Source organism: Rhinopithecus bieti, unplaced genomic scaffold, assembly GCF_001698545.2.
Source record: "Rhinopithecus bieti isolate Rb0 unplaced genomic scaffold, ASM169854v2 scaffold_23780, whole genome shotgun sequence".
Lineage (NCBI taxonomy): Eukaryota > Metazoa > Chordata > Mammalia > Primates > Cercopithecidae > Rhinopithecus > Rhinopithecus bieti.
The window spans coordinates 380,857-403,092 of NW_016810844.1; the positions used below are offsets into that span (position 1 = coordinate 380,857).

The 22,236-nt window shown below is 37.2% G+C and overlaps 1 protein-coding gene across 1 annotated transcript in view; it reads left to right on the forward strand.

Moving 5' to 3' along the window:
* Positions 1-356: 356 nt before the first annotated feature.
* EIF3E (eukaryotic translation initiation factor 3 subunit E) overlaps positions 357-22,236 on the forward strand; it is a 50,487-nt gene continuing 28,607 nt past the window's right edge. The window contains exons 1-8 of the mRNA XM_017892951.1: positions 357-540; positions 5,717-5,831; positions 7,951-8,068; positions 12,142-12,184; positions 13,239-13,341; positions 13,770-13,771; positions 19,099-19,224; positions 19,890-20,014. Of these exons, the coding sequence (XP_017748440.1) occupies positions 367-540; positions 5,717-5,831; positions 7,951-8,068; positions 12,142-12,184; positions 13,239-13,341; positions 13,770-13,771; positions 19,099-19,224; positions 19,890-20,014 (806 nt within the window). The 5' untranslated portion in view covers positions 357-366. The remainder of the gene's footprint in view (positions 541-5,716; positions 5,832-7,950; positions 8,069-12,141; positions 12,185-13,238; positions 13,342-13,769; positions 13,772-19,098; positions 19,225-19,889; positions 20,015-22,236) is intronic.

Below are 22,236 nucleotides of genomic sequence, written 5' to 3' on the forward strand. Positions count from 1 at the left end.
CTTACAAAATGATTAGCGTATGCCAAATGAAAAAGCCTAGATATTCCTCCCAGTATGCAACTTCCTGGAGATGAGGGCCCTTCTCATCTTTTCCTTTGCCGCATCCCAATGCAGTCACATTGCTTCAGCAATCAATTCTGAGGTTTCAATAGTTACTAACGGAATAGAATGCAAGCCACTGACTGGCAATCGAAGGCCAGCATTAGAAAGAGAATACTGACAAACCTACAATTAGATAGAAGGAACTGTTCCCGTCACTCGCACCCTAACGCAAAGGGGGTGGGACAACCCGCGCGCATGCGTCGTTGCCCTCTGCTCGCCAGGCTAAACCCCGCCCCTTTCCTTAGCCCAGTTTTACCATGGCACATGCGCAGTACGGGATCTGTCTGTTCGTTTGTCGGCGCTACCAATAAAGTTTTAGTGAGCACAGACTCCCTTTTCTTTGGCAACATGGCGGAGTACGACCTGACTACTCGCATCGCGCACTTTTTGGATCGGCATCTAGTCTTTCCGCTCCTTGAGTTTCTCTCTGTAAAAGAGGTGAGGGGGTATTTAGGCGCGAGGAAGGCGTGGGGGCGGGTGAGTTGCTGAGCAAGGCCGAAAGGCGGTGTCTGTAGCCCTAGGCCTGACACGTGCGAGGCGGTCGCGAATTTGGTTCCTGGACGGACAGTAAGGATCTTGTGGTAGTTTAGCGTCTTCTCAGTTAAGAAGCACCGCGGTATTCGGCAGTGAGGAGGAGGGAGGTTACGGAGAGAGAAAAGACGTCTCCTTCACTAACTGAGGTGTCAGTGCCAGAGGGACGTTCGCATCAGTTCTCGGAAGGTGGTGATTCACTGGTTTCTCTAGAGAACGTTAGAGCTTCACAGGCCGGCTTCTAAAAGCAACCTGGAGTGTTGTTAAAGCTTTTGATTTTTCTTTTGGAAACGGTGGGAAGCCTGGGCTTGGCTATGGGTTTTTGTATGTCGAGTCGTTTGGAGTGATTCTCTTACACTTAAAATAAGTATCTAGCGCTTTAATTTCCATCAAGTTGTGAGTTCTTTGCGTTTTCTTGTCTTTGATAAGTAGGACTTTCTAGAACAGCATATTTCGTCAGATGGGGACGGCGCTCCCCTGCCCCCCCCCAAAAATATCCCCACAGTCTTTCAATGTGTTTTCCAGTGTGTATATTGTACTGACTTAAGTGACTTGAATTGGTCGTTAATGTTCAATTATCTACTCAAGATGTTGTGAATAAATGTGTAATTCTGGAACTTCATTTTAAAGCGTATGTCAGTCCTAGAAGTTTTATTGGACTTGAAAGTTTTGGCTAAAAGAAAATTGACATTAGTTATACCGTGAGTTTATTGGGAAATTGATGCATTTTGATAATGCAAAGTATTTTGCAATGATGAAGGAATTTTGGGCAGAAAAATAAGTGAATTCTGTTTCTGGAAGCAGACTACAATGTAAGTCTACTTAGGAAACTCTAGATTTGGGGAGTGGATTTTGTGTAGCAAAAGACAAAAAGCAATAAAACAAAAACGTCCCACAAAACCAGCCGCCAGGTGTTTGTGGCTCGTTAGACAGGTATAATCCTCATATTCCTATGCACCTTTTCTAAACATAGACAACTCTGAAGTTGTTGATGTTAGGTAACGGCTAAGATCATTTTCAGTAAATGTCCAAGAATGTCTTGTCATGTAAAACTTTCTCTTGAAAAGATATATTTTTGCTTTGATTCTTCTTTTTACACCTGTATTTTAGACCTTGAGTAAAACATTCCCATCTGCATTGTTTTCTTTTCTGGAAAAGTGAGGACAGAAGATCTAGTAAAACTGCCATATTTTGAAAGCCTTTTTAGCTGCCACTTGTAGAAGTACTTCTGAACTAGCTGAACTTTATATATTTTTGTGTTCTTTATAATTTCATTTTTTAATGGCAGACAGAAGGAAAGGAGGAATATGTAAATGTAAATTAGATTTTCATAGGGCTAGATGAAAACTATGAACTGCAGGCAGTTGAGAATCAGTGGGAAAAACTTCCCAATACCCACCTCTTTGGAGAAAATGTTGGTAAGATGACTGTAACATACCAAGAGGAAGACAGATGCTGGAGTATTTAATTACCAATTACTAAGTACATTTTATTCTTGGACAATACAGGGGTTGGGAATGCTGAACTCTTGCAGTCAAAAATCTGTTAGCTTTGGGAGGCCGAGGCGGGCGGATCACGAGGTCAGGAGATCAAGACCATCCTGGCTAACACTGTGAAACCCCGTCTCTACTAAAAAATACAAAAAACTAGCCGGGCGGGGTGGCGGGCGCCTGTAGTCCCAGCTACTGGGAGGCTGAGGCAGGAGAATGGCGGTAACCCCGGGAGGCGGAGCTTGCAGTGAGCTGAGATCCGGCCACTGCACTCCAGCCCGGGCGACAGAGCGAGACTCCGTCTCAAAAAAAAAAAAAAAAAAAAAAAAAAAAAAAAAATCTGTTAGAACGTTTGACCCCCAAAACTTAATAATACCCCAATGTTGACAGGAAGGCTTACTGAGAACATGAACAGTCTTGTGTTGTATGTGTTATATACTGTATTCTTACAATAAAGTAAGCTAGAGAAAATGGTCTTAAATTATAAGGAAGAGAAAATACACTTACTTTTTAGTAAGTGGAAGTACATCATCATAAAGGTCTTTATTGTCTTCATATTGAGTAGGCTGAGGAGGAGGAAAAGGAGGGGTTAGTTTTGCTGTTTCAGGGGTAGCAGAGGTGGAAGAAGTAGAGGAAGTGGAAGGGAAGTCAGGAAACACAAGCACACTTGGTGTAACTTTTATTGAAAAAAAGTGTATACGTGGACCTGTGTGGTTCAAACCCTTGTTGTTCAAGGGTTAATTGTATAGGGCTGTGTAACTGTGAGAAATCCAAGATAAAACCCGGACATCTCACCACTAAAAACTTATCTATCCTTTAGAGTTGAATATTTTTGATATAAGGTAAAAAGTAATAAATGTCCAAGAGGTACTGGTAGGGTGCTATCAAAATTGAGATTCTGTTATCTTCAGTAAGCAAAGAGTACTTTGAGGAGGTGAGGCTTTGAGTTTGAAGGCTAGATGGTTAGGATAGAGTCAGTGATCCTGCTATGTGAGGATACAGCAGCCCCCCCACACCCCTTTAGCAATTTCAGTTTCTACAATTTCAGTTACGGTCCAAAAATACTAAATGGAAAATTCCAGAAATTAGCAATTCGTGAGTTTTAAATTGTGCGCCCTTCTGAGTAGTAGGATGAAAGCTGTCTCCCTCCCTTGCTTTAGACTGGGACATGAATCATCCTTTTGTCCAGTGTATCCACACTGTATATGCTAACTTAATTGTTATATTTTGTTATTGTTAATCTCTTGTGCGCAGTTTATAAATTAGACTTCATCGTAGGTATGCGTGTATAGGAAAAAAACAGTAAATATAGGATTGGGGCTATCTGCAGTTTCAAGCATCCGCTGGGGGGTCTTGGAACATTTAGCTCGTGGATAAGGGGAGACTATTGTATTGCACCAAGAGAAAAACAATTTCATGTATTTGTAGTACACTGGAGAATATAAGCCTCATGAGAGCAGAAGCTTCCTTGTGCTCTCAGCACGTAATATGGAGTCTGGCATAAAGGCTTTTTATGATTGTTTAATAAATGATTGAATGAATACGTATTTGTTTCTCACTCTTTATTTTCATGTGAAGCAGGCCAGATAGTGAAATATTTAGGACCCTGGGCTCTGAATTGAAACCTTCATGACTTTGTCATTTAATACCTCTGTACAGTCAACAGATTCTTTTACCCTCTTAACCTTTTCTCATGAAAAAATTTTGGAAATTTGATTCTCCTTTTTCATGTGAGTACTTATATAGTATTTTCAATTGTTGCTTCTTGATACGAAGTCTGAAGTATTTGCTTTCTGCTTATGAGGCAGAATTGAGAGGCAGATGTAGATTTCAGAACAGGTCAGTAACACCTGACGGTAGAGGAGCAGGGCTGTTGAATCTATTGTGGAGAGAGACGTGGCAAATTAGAAGTTACTAATAGAGTGGTGAGGAGAGGTTGCATGCTTGGAAAAGAATGTTTTTATTTAAGATTACGGTTTCTATAGCGCAAAGTGATGAGAAGTTAAGGGTTTTTTGGTAAATTTTATCAGATACAACATTCATTCATAAAAGTACACAAATATAAATGTACTGGTCAATGATACAAATTTTTTTCAAAATGAGTAGTGAATACATTTATGTGACCACCACTCAGATTAATAAATAAAACATTACAGACATCTTTAAACCTTCCTCTTGACCCCTGTTAGTCACTACTCACACCCCCTAAAGGTAAACTGTAGTCTGATGATTCATTTTGCCTGTTTTTAATTTTTACATAGGTGGAGTTAAGCATTTACCACCATGTACTGCTTTGTATGACTGCTTTCACTCAGTATTGTTTGTGAGTCATCATGTTTTTAGGATAGCAGAAGTAGTACATTGATTTTTCAGTGCCGAATGTTAGTGTCTTACGAGTATGCTGTGGTTTGTTTTCTCATTTTAACATTGATAGACTTGGCTATTACAAATAGTGCTCCTGTATACATTTTTGGAAGTGCACTTTGACTGTATGCACCCATTTGTTTTGGATGCCTCAAAACAGAATTGCTGGATCAAAAAGTATATTTGGCTTTGGGAGATAAAAATCCTACAAAGTGGTTTTATTCCTGCCAGAAGAGTATACGTTCCGGTTAGTCTACATCCACAGCAACACTGGTACTGTCAGGATTTTTAAAATTTTTATTGTAATTTTTAATATGCATTTACTTATGATTAATGAATTTGAGAACCTTTTCATGTGTTTTTTGGCCATTTCGTTGTCTTCTTTTGTGAAGTGCCTATCTTTTAGCCATTTCATTTGCATGGTCTGTCTTGTCTTACTCATTTATAGGAGTTCTGCATGTAATTTGGAAGGTTCGGTTTCGCTCTTATGGCTAAATACCATTTGACCACCTTCATCTTTACTTCTTGCGGGCAGTGAAATACTGTGGCATTTGCCTGGATTTTTCTTTGCTTGCAAGATTAAGTTCAGTACAGAAATCTCTTCTTTCGCTGAAGCATTTATGTCCCTGAATATTTTGTAGAATCTTTACATATTACTCAGTACACTTCATGTTGATGTGTTTGTATACGTATCTATTTGCTCCCTGTACTATAGGTTAAATTATGTTTTTTGGACCCTTTGCAAAGCAAAAGCCTGTTCTGACATGGTTGACTTAAAAAATCGGTGCAGTTTTTGTTTCAGCAGTGTGGATGGAGAAGCATGTTAGAGTTTATTACTAATTACCTGGATATGAAGAGGTGACAGCTATTTCTGCTTTACAGAAAAGATGGTGTGGATTTTGTTTATTTATCCACAGCCTTGCCTAGAAAAGATAAGAGATGGTTTGTAGGGACACATAAAAAATAAGATCATATAAATCAGAAGGAGGTTGGAATGTCCATAGTAATTCTCTTCATTTTAAAAATTTTAGGCAAGTAAAATACTTTTATGTCTGTAGGTTGTTTGCTTGCCATATTGCTTGCCATTATTACAAGAGGGGGAAGTTAATAGTTTATCATATTTTATAAAGTATTTCTTGAAATATATTTCCAGGTAAATTAGTCTTAGTATTAATCAATTTATTTGGGGGACTTAAATATATTCATTAGAAAGTTATCTTCTTTTGCAGATATATAATGAAAAGGAATTATTACAAGGTAAATTGGACCTTCTTAGTGATACCAACATGGTAGACTTTGCTATGGATGTATACAAAAACCTTTATTCTGATGATATTCCTCATGGTAAGTTTTGTCATTAGAATTGAAGCTTGTCTTGTGACTTGAGGATGTGTGTATTAAAGTTTTATGATTTATAAGAGAGCTTTAGCCAAAAGACTTAATTATTATTTGAATGTTAATGTTCTTTGGGTGAGAGGTTATATAAAGGTTTCATGTCTTCTGAAGTGTATTGTTTTCTCCCTGTGAAAGATGTGGAACTACTTTAAAATATACATACATAGTATGTATCATCAAAGTTGTGCTTATGATTCACATTCCTTAGAATTATCTGCTAATGTTGCAGTTCTTGGGTTGCTACCTTTTTTAGTTACTGCATTGTGTGCCTTAGAGATTTTTTTTTTTAATTTTAATTTTGAGGCATCTAGTGTAGACATTGTTCTCCAAATATGGTCCCCAGGACCACCGTCATCAGTTTACCTGGGAGAGCTTGTTAGAAATGCAGGTTTTTGGCCACACACCAGACTTACTTAATCAAAACTGTTAAGTGAGGCCTAGCACTCAAGTTGGAGAACTACTGTGATACAGTGTTTTCCAAACCCTTGCTTTCTGTGGTAACGTTACTTAAAAAAAAAGGGGGGGGTTCTCTAAGTTTGGGAAATACTTCTGTGTCATTTCTTCAACGCACATGACATTTTTAAAGATTCCAAGAATTCTGGCAGTAGAGAAATACAGTATACTCTGTTTAAATTGGCATTTCTCAAAATTTGATCATAGATCTTCTCCTGTGTTTGAGAAAGACTGCTCTAGAATATACTTTCTAATATGTAATGCAGAAATTATTACATTAAACATAATCCACCTGTTTGACTTGTAGTTCCCTGCAACAACAGTAGCTCTTCTTTAGTTTGTCATATATAAACAAAAAGGAAACCGTTTCTTAGTTTCTTTTTTCTTTTTTTTTTTTTTTTTTTTTTTGAGACAGAGTCTCTCACCCTCAGACAGGTTGGAGTGCAGTGGCGTGATCTTGGCTCACTGCAGCCTCCACTTCCCAGGTTCAGGTGATTCTTCTGCCTCAGCCTCCTATGTAGCTCGGACTACAGGCACGCGCCACCATGCCTGGCTAATTTTTGTATTTTTAGTAGAGACGGGGTTTCAGCATTTTGGCCAGGCTGGTCTCGAACTCCTGACCTCGTGATCAGCCCGCCTTGGCCTCCCAAGTTCCTGGGATTACAGGCATGACGCCACCGCCCCCGGCCTATTTCTTAGTTTCTTTTTTTTTTTGAGACGGAGTCTGGCTCTGTCGCCCAGGCTGGAGTGTGGTGGCCGGATCTCAGCTCACTGCAAGCTCCGCCTCCCAGGTTCACGCCATTCTCCTGCCTCCGTCTCCCAAGTAGCTGGGACTACAGGTGCCCGCCTCGTCGCCTGGCTAGTTTTTTGTATTCTTTAGTAGAGACGGGGTTTCACCGTATTAGCCAGGATGGTCTCGATCTCCTGACCTTGTGATCCGCCCGTCTCGGCCTCCCAAAGTGCTGGGATTACAGGCTTGAGCCACCGCGCCCGGCCTATTTCTTAGTTTCTTAATGAAACATTAAGGTGTTACCAGAGTTGGTTATGTGCAAGTTTTCTCCACCTTTTCATAGTATAGTAAAAGGAACAATAGAATTTGGTTTGAGAGGTTATAGAGCTGGATTTATAGTTAAAAGAGATTATTTAATGGATTTAAATTCCATTCAACCTTGTGGATAGCCTGTAATAGTAATATGTAAGCCCCTCTGAGTTTTGTTCAAAACTCCTGGATAATATTCACCTAAGAAAATTAAATGGTAACAAATATAAAAACACTTGGAATGAAGTTTCTGCAATGGAGACTTAAATGATAGATAATCGGGTCCTACCCTTTTTTTCTTTCACCTCTGTCACCCGAAGGCTGTATATTCTCCAGTTTCCCTTAAGAGTAGGAAGAGGATTCTCTTTTCCTTTTTGTGGCTTTGTATTACTAGAAAAAAGAAATTAGGGATCGGGGGACATTTCTGAGTGAGTAGCCCCTGGAATATGAATATATTAGGGATAAATAAATGTATGTATAGTTTAAATACTCTGAAACATTTCCAGACATTCTCATGATGAGTAGCACACTTTAACACGCCTTGACATTGTAGTACTCTTCTGCACTTTTACTTAGCTTTGAGAGAGAAAAGAACCACAGTGGTTGCACAACTGAAACAGCTTCAGGCAGAAACAGAACCAATTGTGAAGATGTTTGAAGATCCAGAAACTACGAGGCAAATGCAGTCAACCAGGTAAACTCTTCTTAATTTTGAATTCGAAAAATTCTCGTTTCTGGATTAATACAAATGTTAATTCAAACTTTATCCAGTATCCCATAGTAAAAGTTCATGGGTTTAAATGAGTGCTTTATGCATTTTTAAATGTTCATTTATCCTTATTTTGTAGGGGCCAGTATAATTAATAAATGTTAATATTAATACTTTTTTTTTTTTAAACTTCTTTAGTACTTATCTGTACTGATTATGCTACAGAATTTCCATCTCCTATTTCCCCCTTCCTGGGGACATTTGGCAATGTCTGGAGATACTTTTGGCTGTCATAACTGGAGGGGTGCTATTGGCACCTAGTGAGTAGAGACCAGTTATGCTGTTAAGCATCCTACAGTGCATAGGACAGCACCCCTCCCGCTACTCCCCAACAAAGAATTACCTAACTCAAAATGGCCATTAAGAAATGCTGTGCCACTGTGTGGTGGCTCACGCCTGTAATCTCAGCACTTGGGGAGGTGGAGGCAAGCGAATCGCTTGAGCCTCGGAGTTCGAGACCAGCCTGGGCAACATGGCGAAACCCTCTATCTACCAAAAAAAAAAAGCAACAAAAAATTAGCCAGACGTGATGGTGTACGCTTGTAGTCTCAGCTACTTGTTACTTGGGAGGCTGAGGTCAGAGGATGGCTTGAGCCCAGGAGGTGGAGGTTGCAATGAGTCAGTGTCATATCACTACATTCCAAAGTAGGTGATGTAATGAGACATCATCTCGGGAAAAAATAAAAAAGAAACCCTGTGCCTGAGCAATACCTAGCGCCTTAGAGCACAGGTGTATCTCGTTATAAGAGAAACCTGAGCTCACTTTATTACTGGCTACATTCTTTCATACCCTTCCAAGCTCCATGCCAGCCCAAGGAGGGTAGTTTTGAGCTGATAAGATTATTTTATTACTAACTTCCCTTTACCTGGAAATAGATTTACTGTTTCGTAAGCATGTTGCCTCACTCTGACTTAGTACATGTCACGGGTAGAAGTCGTTTGGGTTATTAGAAACATTTAAAAATAAAATCTCTTACTAAAATTGAATATTGTCATTTGAGATAAATCCTAGCTACCAATGAATTCACTTGAGGAATTGCTGGATATTTTGCCATGCTATACTTTTAATTTCTATGTGTTTAAACCAAATTTTTAGAGATTGGCTCTTAAGTTTTCCTTTGTGATTTGTGAAGATGTTACCAGATATTTTTAGAAAAGCAACAAATACACAATTACTGTGCCATACTATAGCATACTATACTATACTATACTATACTATACTATACTATGACATATACTACACATAAATACAGTCAACTCTCTGTTCTGCATCTGTGGATTCAACCAACTACAGACTGAAAATGTTCAGGAGAAGAACCTAAAAAATAACAATACTGCAATAAAAAATATAAAACTACAGTATAACAACAACTATATGTTTTTTTTTTTTTTTTTTTTTTTTTTTTTTTTTTGAGACGGAGTCTCGCTCTGTCGCCCAGGCTGGAGTGCAGTGGCCGGATCTCAGCTCACTACAAGCTCCGCCTCCCGGGTTCACGCCATTCACCTGCCTCAGCCTCCCGAGTAGCTGGGACTACAGGCGCCGCCACCTCGCCCGGCTAGTTTTCTGTATTTTTTAGTAGAGACGGGGTTTCACCGTGTTAGCCAGGATGGTCTCGATCTCCTGACCTCGTGATCCGCCCGTCTCGGCCTCCCAAAGTGCTGGGATTACAGGCTTGAGCCACCGCGCCCGGCCGACTATATGATATTTACATTGCGTTAGGTATAAGTAATCTAGAGATGATTTAAAGTATATGGGAGGATGTGTATAGTTTACATGCAAATACTGTGCTATTTTACATAAGGGACTTAAGCACCTGCAGATTTTGGTATTTGAGGGAGCTGGTGAGTAGGGGGTAGGCGAGGTCTTGGAACTAATGCTCTGGGGATACCAAGGGATGACTATATGCGGGAAAACACGCACACAGAGATATATATATACACACATTACATGCATAGGCGGAGCTATATATTATACTAAACTACTTGTATGCTTTTAGAATAAGTAGTTTTAGATCTTCAGGTCACATGTAGGTGATTACAAAGGGACACCTGAAATAATCCAGTTGTTAGACTGCAACAGAAAATTTAGAATGTTGTAGTTCAGTCACTCTAAGACTGGGAAGTTATGGGATCAAAGTATGAATAAGGTGAATGTAGATATGTTCACCAGTTAGTAAAAGAGGATCCTTGTAGCTTAATAGGTACTGAATTTGAGATAAATGAAAGGATCATGTGTTAAAAACTTGTAATCTTATTATACTTACAAACTACCTATTTTCAATGTGAAAACCTTTTTCTGACAATTCCCCCTTTTTAAATTTCATTGAACATATAGTATCATACTTAACACTTTCCCGGAAATAATCAGCCGGAGGACAGTAATTATATACGTGAGTGGTGTAAGTAGTGCAATACAAAGTTATTCACTGTGATCCACTGCAAGTGTTCAGTTTTTGTGGAAGTTCTTCTGTGTTGGAATTTCATGTACATTTCATACTCAGTATTATAATACACCTATATTAATTTTTATGGGGACATATCTCGCCCCATTAAATCTTCAAGCAAAATTGTGCTCCCCAAGATACATTATGGCATATTTCTTCTCGTGAGAAGGATAAGAAAATGTTTTCGTTTTGGAAAATGCAGTCAGGTGCAGTGGCTCACACCTGTAATCCCAGCGCTTTGGGAGGCCAAGGTGGGCAGATCACTTGAGGTCAGGAGTTTGAGACCAGCCTGGCCAGCATGGTGAAACTTCATCTCTACTAAAAATACAAAAATTAGCTGGGCATGGTGGTGTATGCTTGTAATCCCAGCTACTTGGGAGGCTGAGGCAGGAGGATTACATGAACCCGGGAGGCGGAGGTGGCAGTGAGCCGAGATCACGCCAGTGAACTCCACCCTGGGCGACAGAGTGAGACTCCGTCTCAAAAAACAATAACAACGAAAATGCTCATAAGGTGGGCAACTACCCTTATATCCCCTGTCCCTTGATGTCTTTATTATCAGTTTGTCTTTTACCAGTCTGTCAGCATCTCAAGATAATGCAAAGCTAATTTAAGAAAAATTAAATATGGCACTTGGTTATACCTAATGATTATGTAGGGTATGTAGCATAGCTGTCATGTACATGAGACATGATTTTTTTATTTTTATTAATTTTTTTGAGACAGTCTCACTCTGTTGCCCAGGCTGGAGTGCAGTGGTGCCATCTCTGTTCACTGCAACCTCCAGCTCGCAGGTTCAAGCAATTCTCCTGCCTCAGCCTCCCAAGTAGCTGGGATTACAGGCACCCGCCACCATGCCTGGCTAATTTTTGTATTTTTAGTAGAGATTGGGTCTCACCATGTTGGCCAGGCTGGTCTTAAACTCCTGATCTTAGGTGATCACCTGCCTCAGCCTCCCAAAGCCTTCCAAAGTGCTGGGACTACAGGCATCAGCCACTGTGGCCAGCCAGGCATGATTTATTAATCTTGTAAATTTGTCAGAATCATCCTTTTGAAAAATATTAACAGATTGGAAGAGGGGACAAAATTTGTATATAGGATTAGTTTCTTGTAGTTTGTACATGGTACATTTATATCAGTCTCTATAATTAGACTATATGATCTGTTAGAAATCTGACCACAGAGAGCAAAAACCATTCTCAATAGATTACCACTAAGTAGACTACTGACCTTACTAGAAATAGTCAGAATCTTCTGGTTTTATTACCTGACAGACTTCTAAAGGCCTTACCTTAGTTGTGGTGAAACAACACTAATTTTCAATTAGAACTAAAGACATCTGAAAGTGAATTTTAAAGTTTGTAGCTCTCCTTGTATACTTACTCTTTATATTCAAAACATGTAATGTCCTGCTTATTTTATTCTGGAAGTCTTATAACATTTACATATTTATTTAAGGTGACTTTGCATAGGTAATAATTTAGAAGTTGGATATGCTTATTTTGTTTTCTGTGGCCTTTAAAATACTGTAATTTTTGTTTTTTTATTATTTAGGGATGGTAGGATGCTCTTTGACTACCTGGCAGACAAGCATGGTGTAAGTGTTTTAAAAATATTTTAAAGTTGTCATGTTTTAATAATGCTGACTAAAGGCTGGTTTGTACAGATAGACTCATGACTTGGCCTAGGAATATAATTTCCAGATTAATTTATTAATTATAAAATCTGGTTCTATTTTAAAACTTCAGTTTTATAAATTGTTGCTGATAGGAAAATTTGTGCTTACAGCTCACCTTTAGGTAACAGAAATTCTCAAAGCTTTTATTTATTCCAGAGTTGTAATATCTGGCAATAGTTGTTGGCATTTTATATTAGTGCCAACAGCAAGCTAAGTATTATATATTATAGGGCATAGGATGCCTTTTCTTATGGATTAACAAGTAAGGCAAATAGAATTAAATTTGAATTAGAAATGTTTTGAGCAATAGAATTAGGTAATACTTTGGCCGCCTTGTGGAACACAATAGCCTTTGAAGTTATCAAAGTCTTTGTAAGTCCCCAGATTCACAAATAAAGAAATGTTATAAGCTTTCCTAACCATCGCTCAATCTCATTTCCCTTGTGTTAACTCAAAGCATGAGGCTTTGCATATAATTCATTATTTAAGGGGTCCCCAACCCCCAGGTCATGGACCAGTACCAGGGGGCCACAGAGCAGGTGATTAGAAGGTGAGCAAGCATTACCATCTGAGCTCTGCATCCTGTCAGATCAGTGGAGGCATTAGATTTTCGTAGGAGCACGAACCCTATTGTGAACTGCGCAAGCAAGGGATCTAGGTTGCACGCTCCATATGAGAATTTAACTAATGCCCTGATGATCTGAGGTGGAACAGTTTCATCCTGAAACCACCTCCCCCAGCACAACCCCCGTTAGTTTACTTCTTTAAATAGCTCCAGAGGTCAGTTCTTTGAAAGTCTCCCAAAAGCTGCCGCCAAAAATAAATACCATAATCAGAGATAGATTTTAAAATATACATTAGAAGTTCGTGAATTAAACGTTCATAGTTTTGACCTCAAAGACTTATGAATTACAATGAGGTTTTAAAACTCTGAATTAAAGAAAACTTAATCTTTTTTTTTTTTTCTTTTTAGTTTAGGCAGGAATATTTAGATACACTCTACAGATATGCAAAATTCCAGTACGAATGTGGGAATTACTCAGGAGCTGCAGAGTATCTTTATTTTTTAGAGTGTTGTAATATAGGTACCTGATTTTTTTTTTTTTTCTTTTGTAAATTCCCTTGGTCTTCAAAATGTGTATAATAGATTGGGTCTGTTCATTAAGTTTTCAACAGTTATTTGCCAAAGGAGAAAAAAGTAAAGAAAACCACTGAAAAACAGAAACCTTGTTTCAGGGCCTCAAAATTTGGAGGGTGATTTAACTTGTCCTTGAAATCCAAAAGTAGGAACAATTTTTTGATTTTTAGCATAAACAGAATCATATCATGTAATGGATTTATTATTACAATATTATACAGCACAGTGAGTAGCACATTGTAGGTGCTTAATATTGTTGAGTAAATCCATTATTCCTGATTTAATACTTTATGGTATGTATATTCCTTGAACTTGTTCTAAACAACTGTGGAATCATAAGGATATGTGAAATATTTTATGCCTTAGTAGTAACTTTTCCAGTTACCTGTGCCTTCAGCTATTAAAATATAAAGATCAATGGTTTCTTCATTACGTGGGGTGTAGATGAGTTTAAATGGTACTATTAACCATGAAGTATCCTGTTACCTTATATTTGACAGGCTTCTAGATTTAGTGCTTCTGTTAGAGAAGGAGAGTTGTGTGAAGCCAAATTAAAAATCAGGCCTTGGCCAGGTGCAGTGGCTCAAGCCTGTAATCGCAGCACTTTGGGAGGCTGAGGTGGGCTGATGACCTGAGGTCTGGAGTTTGAGACCAGCCTGGCCAACATGTTGAAACTCTGTCTGTATTAAAATACAAAAATTAGCTGGGTGTGATGGCACATGCCTGTAATCCCAGCTACTTGGAAGACTGAGGCAGGAGAATTGCTCGAACTGGGAGGTGGAGGTTGCAGTGAGCCGAGATGGTGCCACTGTACTCCAGCCTGGGTGACAACAAGACTCCATCTCAAAAAACATAAACGAAGTAAATAAAAATCAGGCCTTCAAGTTGATGTACTTTGTTTTCACTCTGTCTTCTGTTTAGGAAAGTGTATTAAGTGCCTTCTACAGTTATCAAAACATCCTTGTTTTAACTAGCCTCTCATTTGAGAAATTATAATTTGTTACTCACCTTGGATTAGTAAGTAGGTACTTAAAGTCTAAGATTTCTTCTTTTCTTTTTTTTTGAGACAGGATCTTGCTCTCACCCAAGTTAGAGTGCAGTGGTGCCATCATAGCTCACTGCAGCCTTGAACTCTTGTGTTCAAGAGATTCTCTTGCCTCCTGAGTAGCTGGGACTACAAGTATGCATCACCACTCATGGCTAATTTTTAATTTTTTTTTTTCCAAAATGGAGTTTTGCTATTTTGCCCAGGCTGATCTCAAACTCTTGGCCTGAAGTGATCCTCCCTCCTCAGCCTTTCAATGCTTTGGGATTTACAGGCATGAGTCCCTGCACCCTGCCTGTCTAAGATTTTCTAGTTAATCCTAGAAGTTGGGAAAAGACCTTAAAACAGAGACCTTTTGTCTTCCAGCCTTGGAAGAGTTTTTTTTTGCCTTTATTTTCTGTTGCTTTTTTCTTCACTTTTAGCTCCACATGTCGCAAAATAAAGTCTCTTGGCTGCTGTCTGTGGTTATTTTCTAGGAAATTAAATTTTCATTTTGTGGGGAGGGAGAGATTAGTATTACTGATTCAGGTAATTTCGACACTTAAATTGCATAGACAACTTCACTTTTTGAAACTCCACCATCCTTTAAATAAAAGACTTTCTGTTTATTTCCAACTTTGCTTAAGAAAACAACTTTTTTTCTTGCTCCCATTTGTAGATGAATTCTTAATTTACAGATTAGCTGTGGTTCACTTGCAAGTGCATTGAAGGTAATCAGTGATGCTAAACTTGTAGTAACTTATCAAAAAATTCCATCAGTTTTACTTTGAATATTACGAGGGATTTAGGAGAGCAAAAGTTGAATACTTTGGAAATGTAAACAGCTTAAACCAGGATTGTAAACTCAGAAGCCTGGTATGATTACAGGTACATGAAAAGAGTTGGTTATTTATATCATTTGTTAATGCTGGGAGTGAATTTTGAGAATGAAGATTTAGTGTCATGTTAGAGTTCCAGCACAGTAAATTTATTGTTGCTGGTCAGTGAGTGAATGTGCCATTTTGCTAAGACACGGAAACTTAAGGTAACTGCTGGAAATCCAGATATTGAAACTCTTCTAGCATATCAACCCTTGAAAGCGGGTTGGTATGAAGAGCCAACTGTAATGACATGGAGTTTAGCCAGAATAGTACACATGAACCTTTTGAGGATTAAAAAACTTGCTACACTGCTACAAAAAGCTTTTATTCTAACACATATAACACATTCTAGTGTTAATAGTATCATTATATTTATGTAGTATGGTTTTATATTAGTCTGAAAATTTCTACAAGTGACAGGTTTGTACTTGTAGATTTGGTGAATTTTGTGTTTACTTTTAAAATATGAAGATACAAGTTAATTCCCTGTCTTTAAAAAATTGGGGGGTTAGTTTTAAACTTTTGCATTGCCCCTAACATATCTTGTGCTGGAACTCAAATGATACTTTGATTAAGTGATTGAATACAGTGATATAAACACTAAATTTATATGTTTTACATCAAGAACTGTCAACATAGAGTTACTGGAAATTCTGAGAAGTTACGTTCAATTCATTTTTAAATTTTTGTCCTGTCTTGTGCCACAAAACATTTGTGTTAGGTGAGAGTTTGTTGCTTCCTATTGGCATATTGGCAGGCTAACAGTGCCAAGCTTAAAAGAATAGATATCTTTTTCTTTTGATTTAGATAGCCACTACCATAAGATCTGTGTATTTGTTTGAGGTTTTGTTAATAGCAAATCTAAAATCTTGTTTGTATTTGGGATGAAAATGTCAGTGTTTTACTTTAATTAATTTTATTTTTTGCAGTGGCCTTTTTTTATTTCTAAATACTTTTCTGGTGGTTGATTATTTTAAATCTATGGTTAGGGAAACATAAGCTATGAAAGAACCATTGTAACTATGATCTGAGATTAGAATTTGACTCTCCAAATGACCTATTGTAGGTCAGTGTTGTATAAATTAAAGCTGTGTGACCCTAGAATCTGCCCTTTAAAAAAAAAAAGAAAATGACTTGTGGATTTTAGAATACATTGAGGATTGTTCAGGTACGCTGTTTGGTTGTGAAACTTCTTTGGTTGTGAAAAAGACTTGTGGATTTTAGAATACACTGAGGATTGTTCAGGTACACTCTGTTCTTTGTGAAACTTCTGTTTGGTTGTGAAAATGACGAAACTGGTTTGGTGGGAATTTTTGAAAACGTTTGCTTTAAAAGTTATTAGCACTATTGATTATTTTATTAAAATTTTCCTTCATTGTGGCCTTTGCTCTGGCTCCATAATATATCCCATTCCCTTATTCAGCAGCTCTTTGAAATAAAAGTGATTTTAGTTCCTAGGACTATTTGTTATATTTTTGGAGCTATATCTTTCCCTCCCTCAGGATGTGAAATGTATTTCCTGTTTGTATATACCACTTCATTTAAAATATTTTCCTTGAGGCTTAAGATAGTATGAGTAATGATAATTTTTGGTGACTGAAAATTTCCCTCTGATGTACCCTGTTGTGATGTCACTGTAAGAATTGTGCATTTAATACTGATTTTCAAGCATAGTTTTTCATATTTTAGCATCTGAAATCAGAAAGTGTCTTTACTGGGTTTCTCGTTTTGGAAACATAAAATAAAAATGTATGTTAAAATTGATAGCATCTTTGACTTGATGATATATTTTAATATTCAGATGTCCTTTATAAGAATTAAACATTTTATCCTTTGTAATTAGAACAATTATTTTATGGATTTTGATAAACCAGTTTTTAAATTTGCAGTGAATTTTGAAACATTTGTGTACTTGTGTGGCTACCATTAAATCAGGATAAAGAATATTTCTGTCACCTCAGAAAGACCCTTTTTCTGATCATACTCCACCCATGGTCCTGGGCATCCACTGAACTGCTTTCTGTCCCTGTAGATTAGTTTTGCCTGTTCTAGAATTTTACGTATGTAAGTGGAATGATGTACTATGTATGTGTTAGGCTTATTTTTACCAGCAAGTTTTTGAGATTTATTCATGTTATCATGTGTATCAGAAGTTAGATTTTATTTATTGCTCAGTGGTATTTCATTCTGTGAATTTACCATGGTCTCTTTAATGTATTCATCTGTTGATGAACATTTAGATTACTTTTAGTTTTTGTCTATTAAAAATAAAGGTGTTATGAATATACATGTACAAGTTGTATTGTGGATATACTTTGTGATAATAACTAGAACCAGAAGTGTCATGGATATATTTCAAAATGTGATTTACAAATCTAGTCCCAGTGTTATTTGCCTGCTCTTAAGAGTGTGCCAAATGTTATTTAGTACATTTGAAAGGAAGAATCTCAATATAGACTGAGTTTGTATTGTGGTCCCCAATGTTTAGATTATATATCTGTAAATATGTATATAGATAAATGTAAATTTACATATGTAAATATATGTAAATCTGTATACCTATCTCTGCAATGATTTTCATCATGATTTTAATAACTCATATTTACCAAGTTCTTAATCTGTATCAGGTGATAATTGTAATCTCTGTATGTCTCATGTCACTTAAACTATGCAACTGAGGTGGGTTTTATCCCCATGTTGCAGTGAGGAAGCTAAAATACAAACTAGCTGTTAAGTGGTAGAGACAGAATTCTTGATCGGATTTCTGATCCTGCACGTATAATTTAACTTGTAATTATGGTATCTACTTGATATTTATACTATTACGTAAAAGTGCTTCTGTAAAAAATTAAAATTGAAATTTTATCTTGAGGTGTAGAAATGTTCCCCCTCTACTACCCTTACTTGTTTCTACTGCTTTAGCACATCTGATTGGTTCAGAGTCAGTTTACCTACTTCTACTGCTTTGTTTTGAGGGAATCCAGCTTTGCTCATTGTTGTTAGCCTGATCATCATGAATGTTTTGAGTTTGTGACTGTTCTACCTACCAGTGGATAGAAGAGGTAGGGATGGCCCTTAGTCCCTTCTTTTTTTGGGTTAAGACTGTGGTGTAAAATTTATAGGTTTCATGATTAGAAGTGTAATTTGGGGCAAGTTACACTCTATGTATTAGTTCACGTCTTGAAAATGGGAATAAAAAATAGAGGGTTTTTGTTAGGATTACAGGAGAACACCAACTTGTATTGCTCAGTACATAATCCTTCAGTAACTATTAATTGTTAATTAGTGGGCCTGTTTTTTTTTTCCCTGTCTCCCTCTCTCCATACTGACTTCATTTGTGTCATAATTTGGAAATATTTTTTGGTTCTGTACATAATTTCTCATTACATTGTAAATGAGACTCATACGAGTCTTGATTTTCCACATCTTCATTCTAACGACAAATTACATGTGAATCTAACTTGGTTTCTGAAGTTTTAGGTGCCTGAAATTTGATTAGTTGTGTATAAATTATCTAAAGTGGGTTATAGTAAGATGATGCTGCAGTTTCCTAGTTACAAAAGTTATTTTTTATTTTCTTATCTAGACTGAATATTGAAGACCTGAGTATTTTTAGCAAAGATTTTTTGAAACAAACCAGTGTGATCCAATAAGGACTTAGATAACTACAGTTTTGTGTAGAGAGCTATAGGTCTTTTAGTAGGCTAGAGGGATACATGGTTATAGAACATACATTAAGTTTATTCTTCAAGAATATTCACAATATAATTAATTATGATTTCTTAAACAGGTTCCAGCAACAGATAGAAATGCTTTAAGTTCACTCTGGGGAAAGCTGGCCTCTGAAATCTTAATGCAGAATTGGGATGCAGCCATGGAAGACCTTACACGGTTAAAAGAGACCATAGATAATAATGTGAGTTTGACTTTTTCACAGTTATTCTCTGAAATATCTGTGTATCCTTCACCCTTTCTGATGAGGAAAAACACTATGCATTTTGGGAATAAAAAAAAATTTCAAATTAGCTTTTGTTGACCTTACAAAAATCATAGTGGCTTAACTAGTTTGACTGTCCTTGAACGAAATTGTCAAACTTCTTTTGGCTCTTAGAGAAAAAAACGTAGCCTTCATTTCTGTTACACAGTTACTGTGTCCTTTTTTTCTATGCCAGTCAAAATGACACTATGCTGTTAGTGCCAGCTATTATTGAAAGTCCTATGCAGAAGACAGTTTTCATCTACAATTATCTAATTAAACCACTTACTATGAAATGTTCAGTTTAATTCTTGCTTTTAAAATGTTTTCTGAAATGATTATAATTTATAACTTCTGTTAGAGTTTATAAATTAGAATGTCTTCAGTGGACATTACTGAATCTGTCTTTATAAACAGGGTAATAATTTGGAATATCAAGGATCATGCAGAGAGAAGGCATAGGGGATCAGACATTGATCATAATGACCCTCGTGCATGCCTTAGAAGGGGCTCATTTTTAATTACAGTTTTGAAGTTAGTGATGTTTGTCCTGCCTGTTTCTTATATATTAATATTTTTTATGTGTACATTTTTAAATCCTTTAGTCTGTGAGTTCTCCACTTCAGTCTCTTCAACAGAGAACATGGCTCATTCACTGGTCTCTGTTTGTTTTCTTCAATCACCCCAAAGGTCGCGATAATATTATTGATCTCTTCCTTTATCAGCCACAGTAAGTTATTTCACTGTGTAATTTTGGCTCTGTTTAGATAAAATTATATGGAATTGTTTAAAATATACGTTTCTCTGTCATTTGAATTTGTTGTCACCTGTTTTTTTGTTTTTTGTTTTTTTTCCTTCATGTAATAGATGTGCTTGTTATTGAAAAGCATGCGACTCTTAAGTAAATTGTTTGACAAAGTGCACCCTGAGCCTTTTAAAGTGCTATTTAAAGTGTGGTCACTGGGCCAGCAGCATAGGCATCATGTAGAATCTCAGGACTCACCCTAGAACTAAAGTTAGAATTTGCATTTTAATAAGATCCCAGGTAACTCATGTAAACATCCAAGTTTTAGAAATAAGGCTCTAGGCCATACTACTTGAATATGTGCATCCTGCAAATCTTTTTATATCATCTTTGCTCTGTCAACCCGCTTTTGTTTAATCTTTTGGTAATGAGAAATTCACTGCTTATGAACTAGACCATTCTTTTGTTAGCTAGAAATTATTTGTAAACTTTACTCTTCAGTGGAACTCAAATACCTTCTGCCCATTATTTCTTGTTAGTTTGGAATGACAGAAAACAAGACTGCTTCATGGAAACTCTTTAGATGTTTTAAGATAATTTTTTACTCCTCTCTGCTTCCTTCAGGCTAAATATCTCTAGTTTTATTAAGTAACATAGTTTTTCAGACCCTTTAGTATTTTGATTGCCTTTTTAGATAATTTCTATTCATATTCTTACAATCTAGATCTTCATAATTGAAATTTTATTCTAGGATTGTCATCTAAACTTTATAGATTACAGTGGCAATATTAGCTCCTATTACTTGTACATACGCTTTTACTAATATAGCCTAAGATTGCAATAGCAATTTTAGCAGTCGCTTCATGGTATGAGTTATATTGTATTGACTGTATTATTGGGCAAATTTTGCAATACTTTTTTTTTTTTTTTTTCTCTGAGATAATGTCTGGCTCTGTTGCCCAGACTGGAGTGTAGTGGCACTATCTCAGCTGACTGCAACCTCTACCTCCTGGACTCAAGCCATTCTCCTGCGTCAGCCTCCCAAATAGATGGGACTACAGGCACATGCCACCATGCCTGGCTAATCTTTCTCTATTTTGTAAAAACAGGGTTTTGCTGTGTTGCCCAGGCTGGTCTCAAACTCCGGAGCTCAACCAGTTCACCTGCCTCAGCCTCCCAAAGTGCTGAGATTGTAGGCATAAGCCACTGGGCCCAGCCCTACATTAACACTCTTAGTTCATATTGTTGTTATTTGTTCATCTAAATGAAGATTTTATAGTTTCATTACGTTTTATCTTGTAGAAATGAAAGTAGCTTCATATAACAAATGAAATAATAAAAATTCTAAATCAAACGAAATACTATACACTTGGCTGATGTCTTCCAAAATCTGAAATACCATATGTGGCATTATCAGATCGGTTAACTGAGGGAGGCATCCTAGGGGGTTTTGCTTTGTTTTTACATGGTTCCATTAAAAGGATTCTGGGTCCTGATGAGTGTATTGGTCAGTATTTAAAAAGTGTGTGCATATGGGAATATATCCTCACTCTGTGGGGCAAAAATCCCCTATTTGAACATCCAGTAAAGCCTTCCTCCTTAAACATTCTAATTAGATATACACTGAAAAGCCACTGGATATTTGGAAGGAAGAGAAAAATGACATTAAAATTATATTTGGAGTATTTTTACCAGCCAATGGTTCTTAAACATTTTGCTCTTGGAACCCATTTACACTATTAAGAATTATTGAATGTAGTCTAGGTGCAGTGGCTCATGCCTGTAATTTCAGCACTTTGGAAGGCCGAGGCGGGTGGATCACCTGAGGTCAGGAGTTCGAGACCAGTCATGGTCAACATGGTGAAATCCCATCTCTACTGAAAGTACAAAAATTAGCCCCACGTGGTGGCGGGCACCTGTAATTCCAGCTACTCAGGAGCCCGAAGCAGAATTGCTTGAGCCTGGGAGGCAGATGTTGCACTGAGCCTAGATCACGCCATTGCACCCCAGCCTGGACAACAAGAGCAAAGCTCTATCTCAAAAAAAAAAAAAAGAATTATTGAATGTAATTTTCTTTGCATTAGTTTTATCTCTTGGTATATACAGTAAGTCCTCAATATTGTCTCTAGGTTCTTGGAAAATGCAACTGTAAGCAAAACAATGAATAATGAAATCATTTGTTTTCTCATCAGCTTCATAATGAAAGA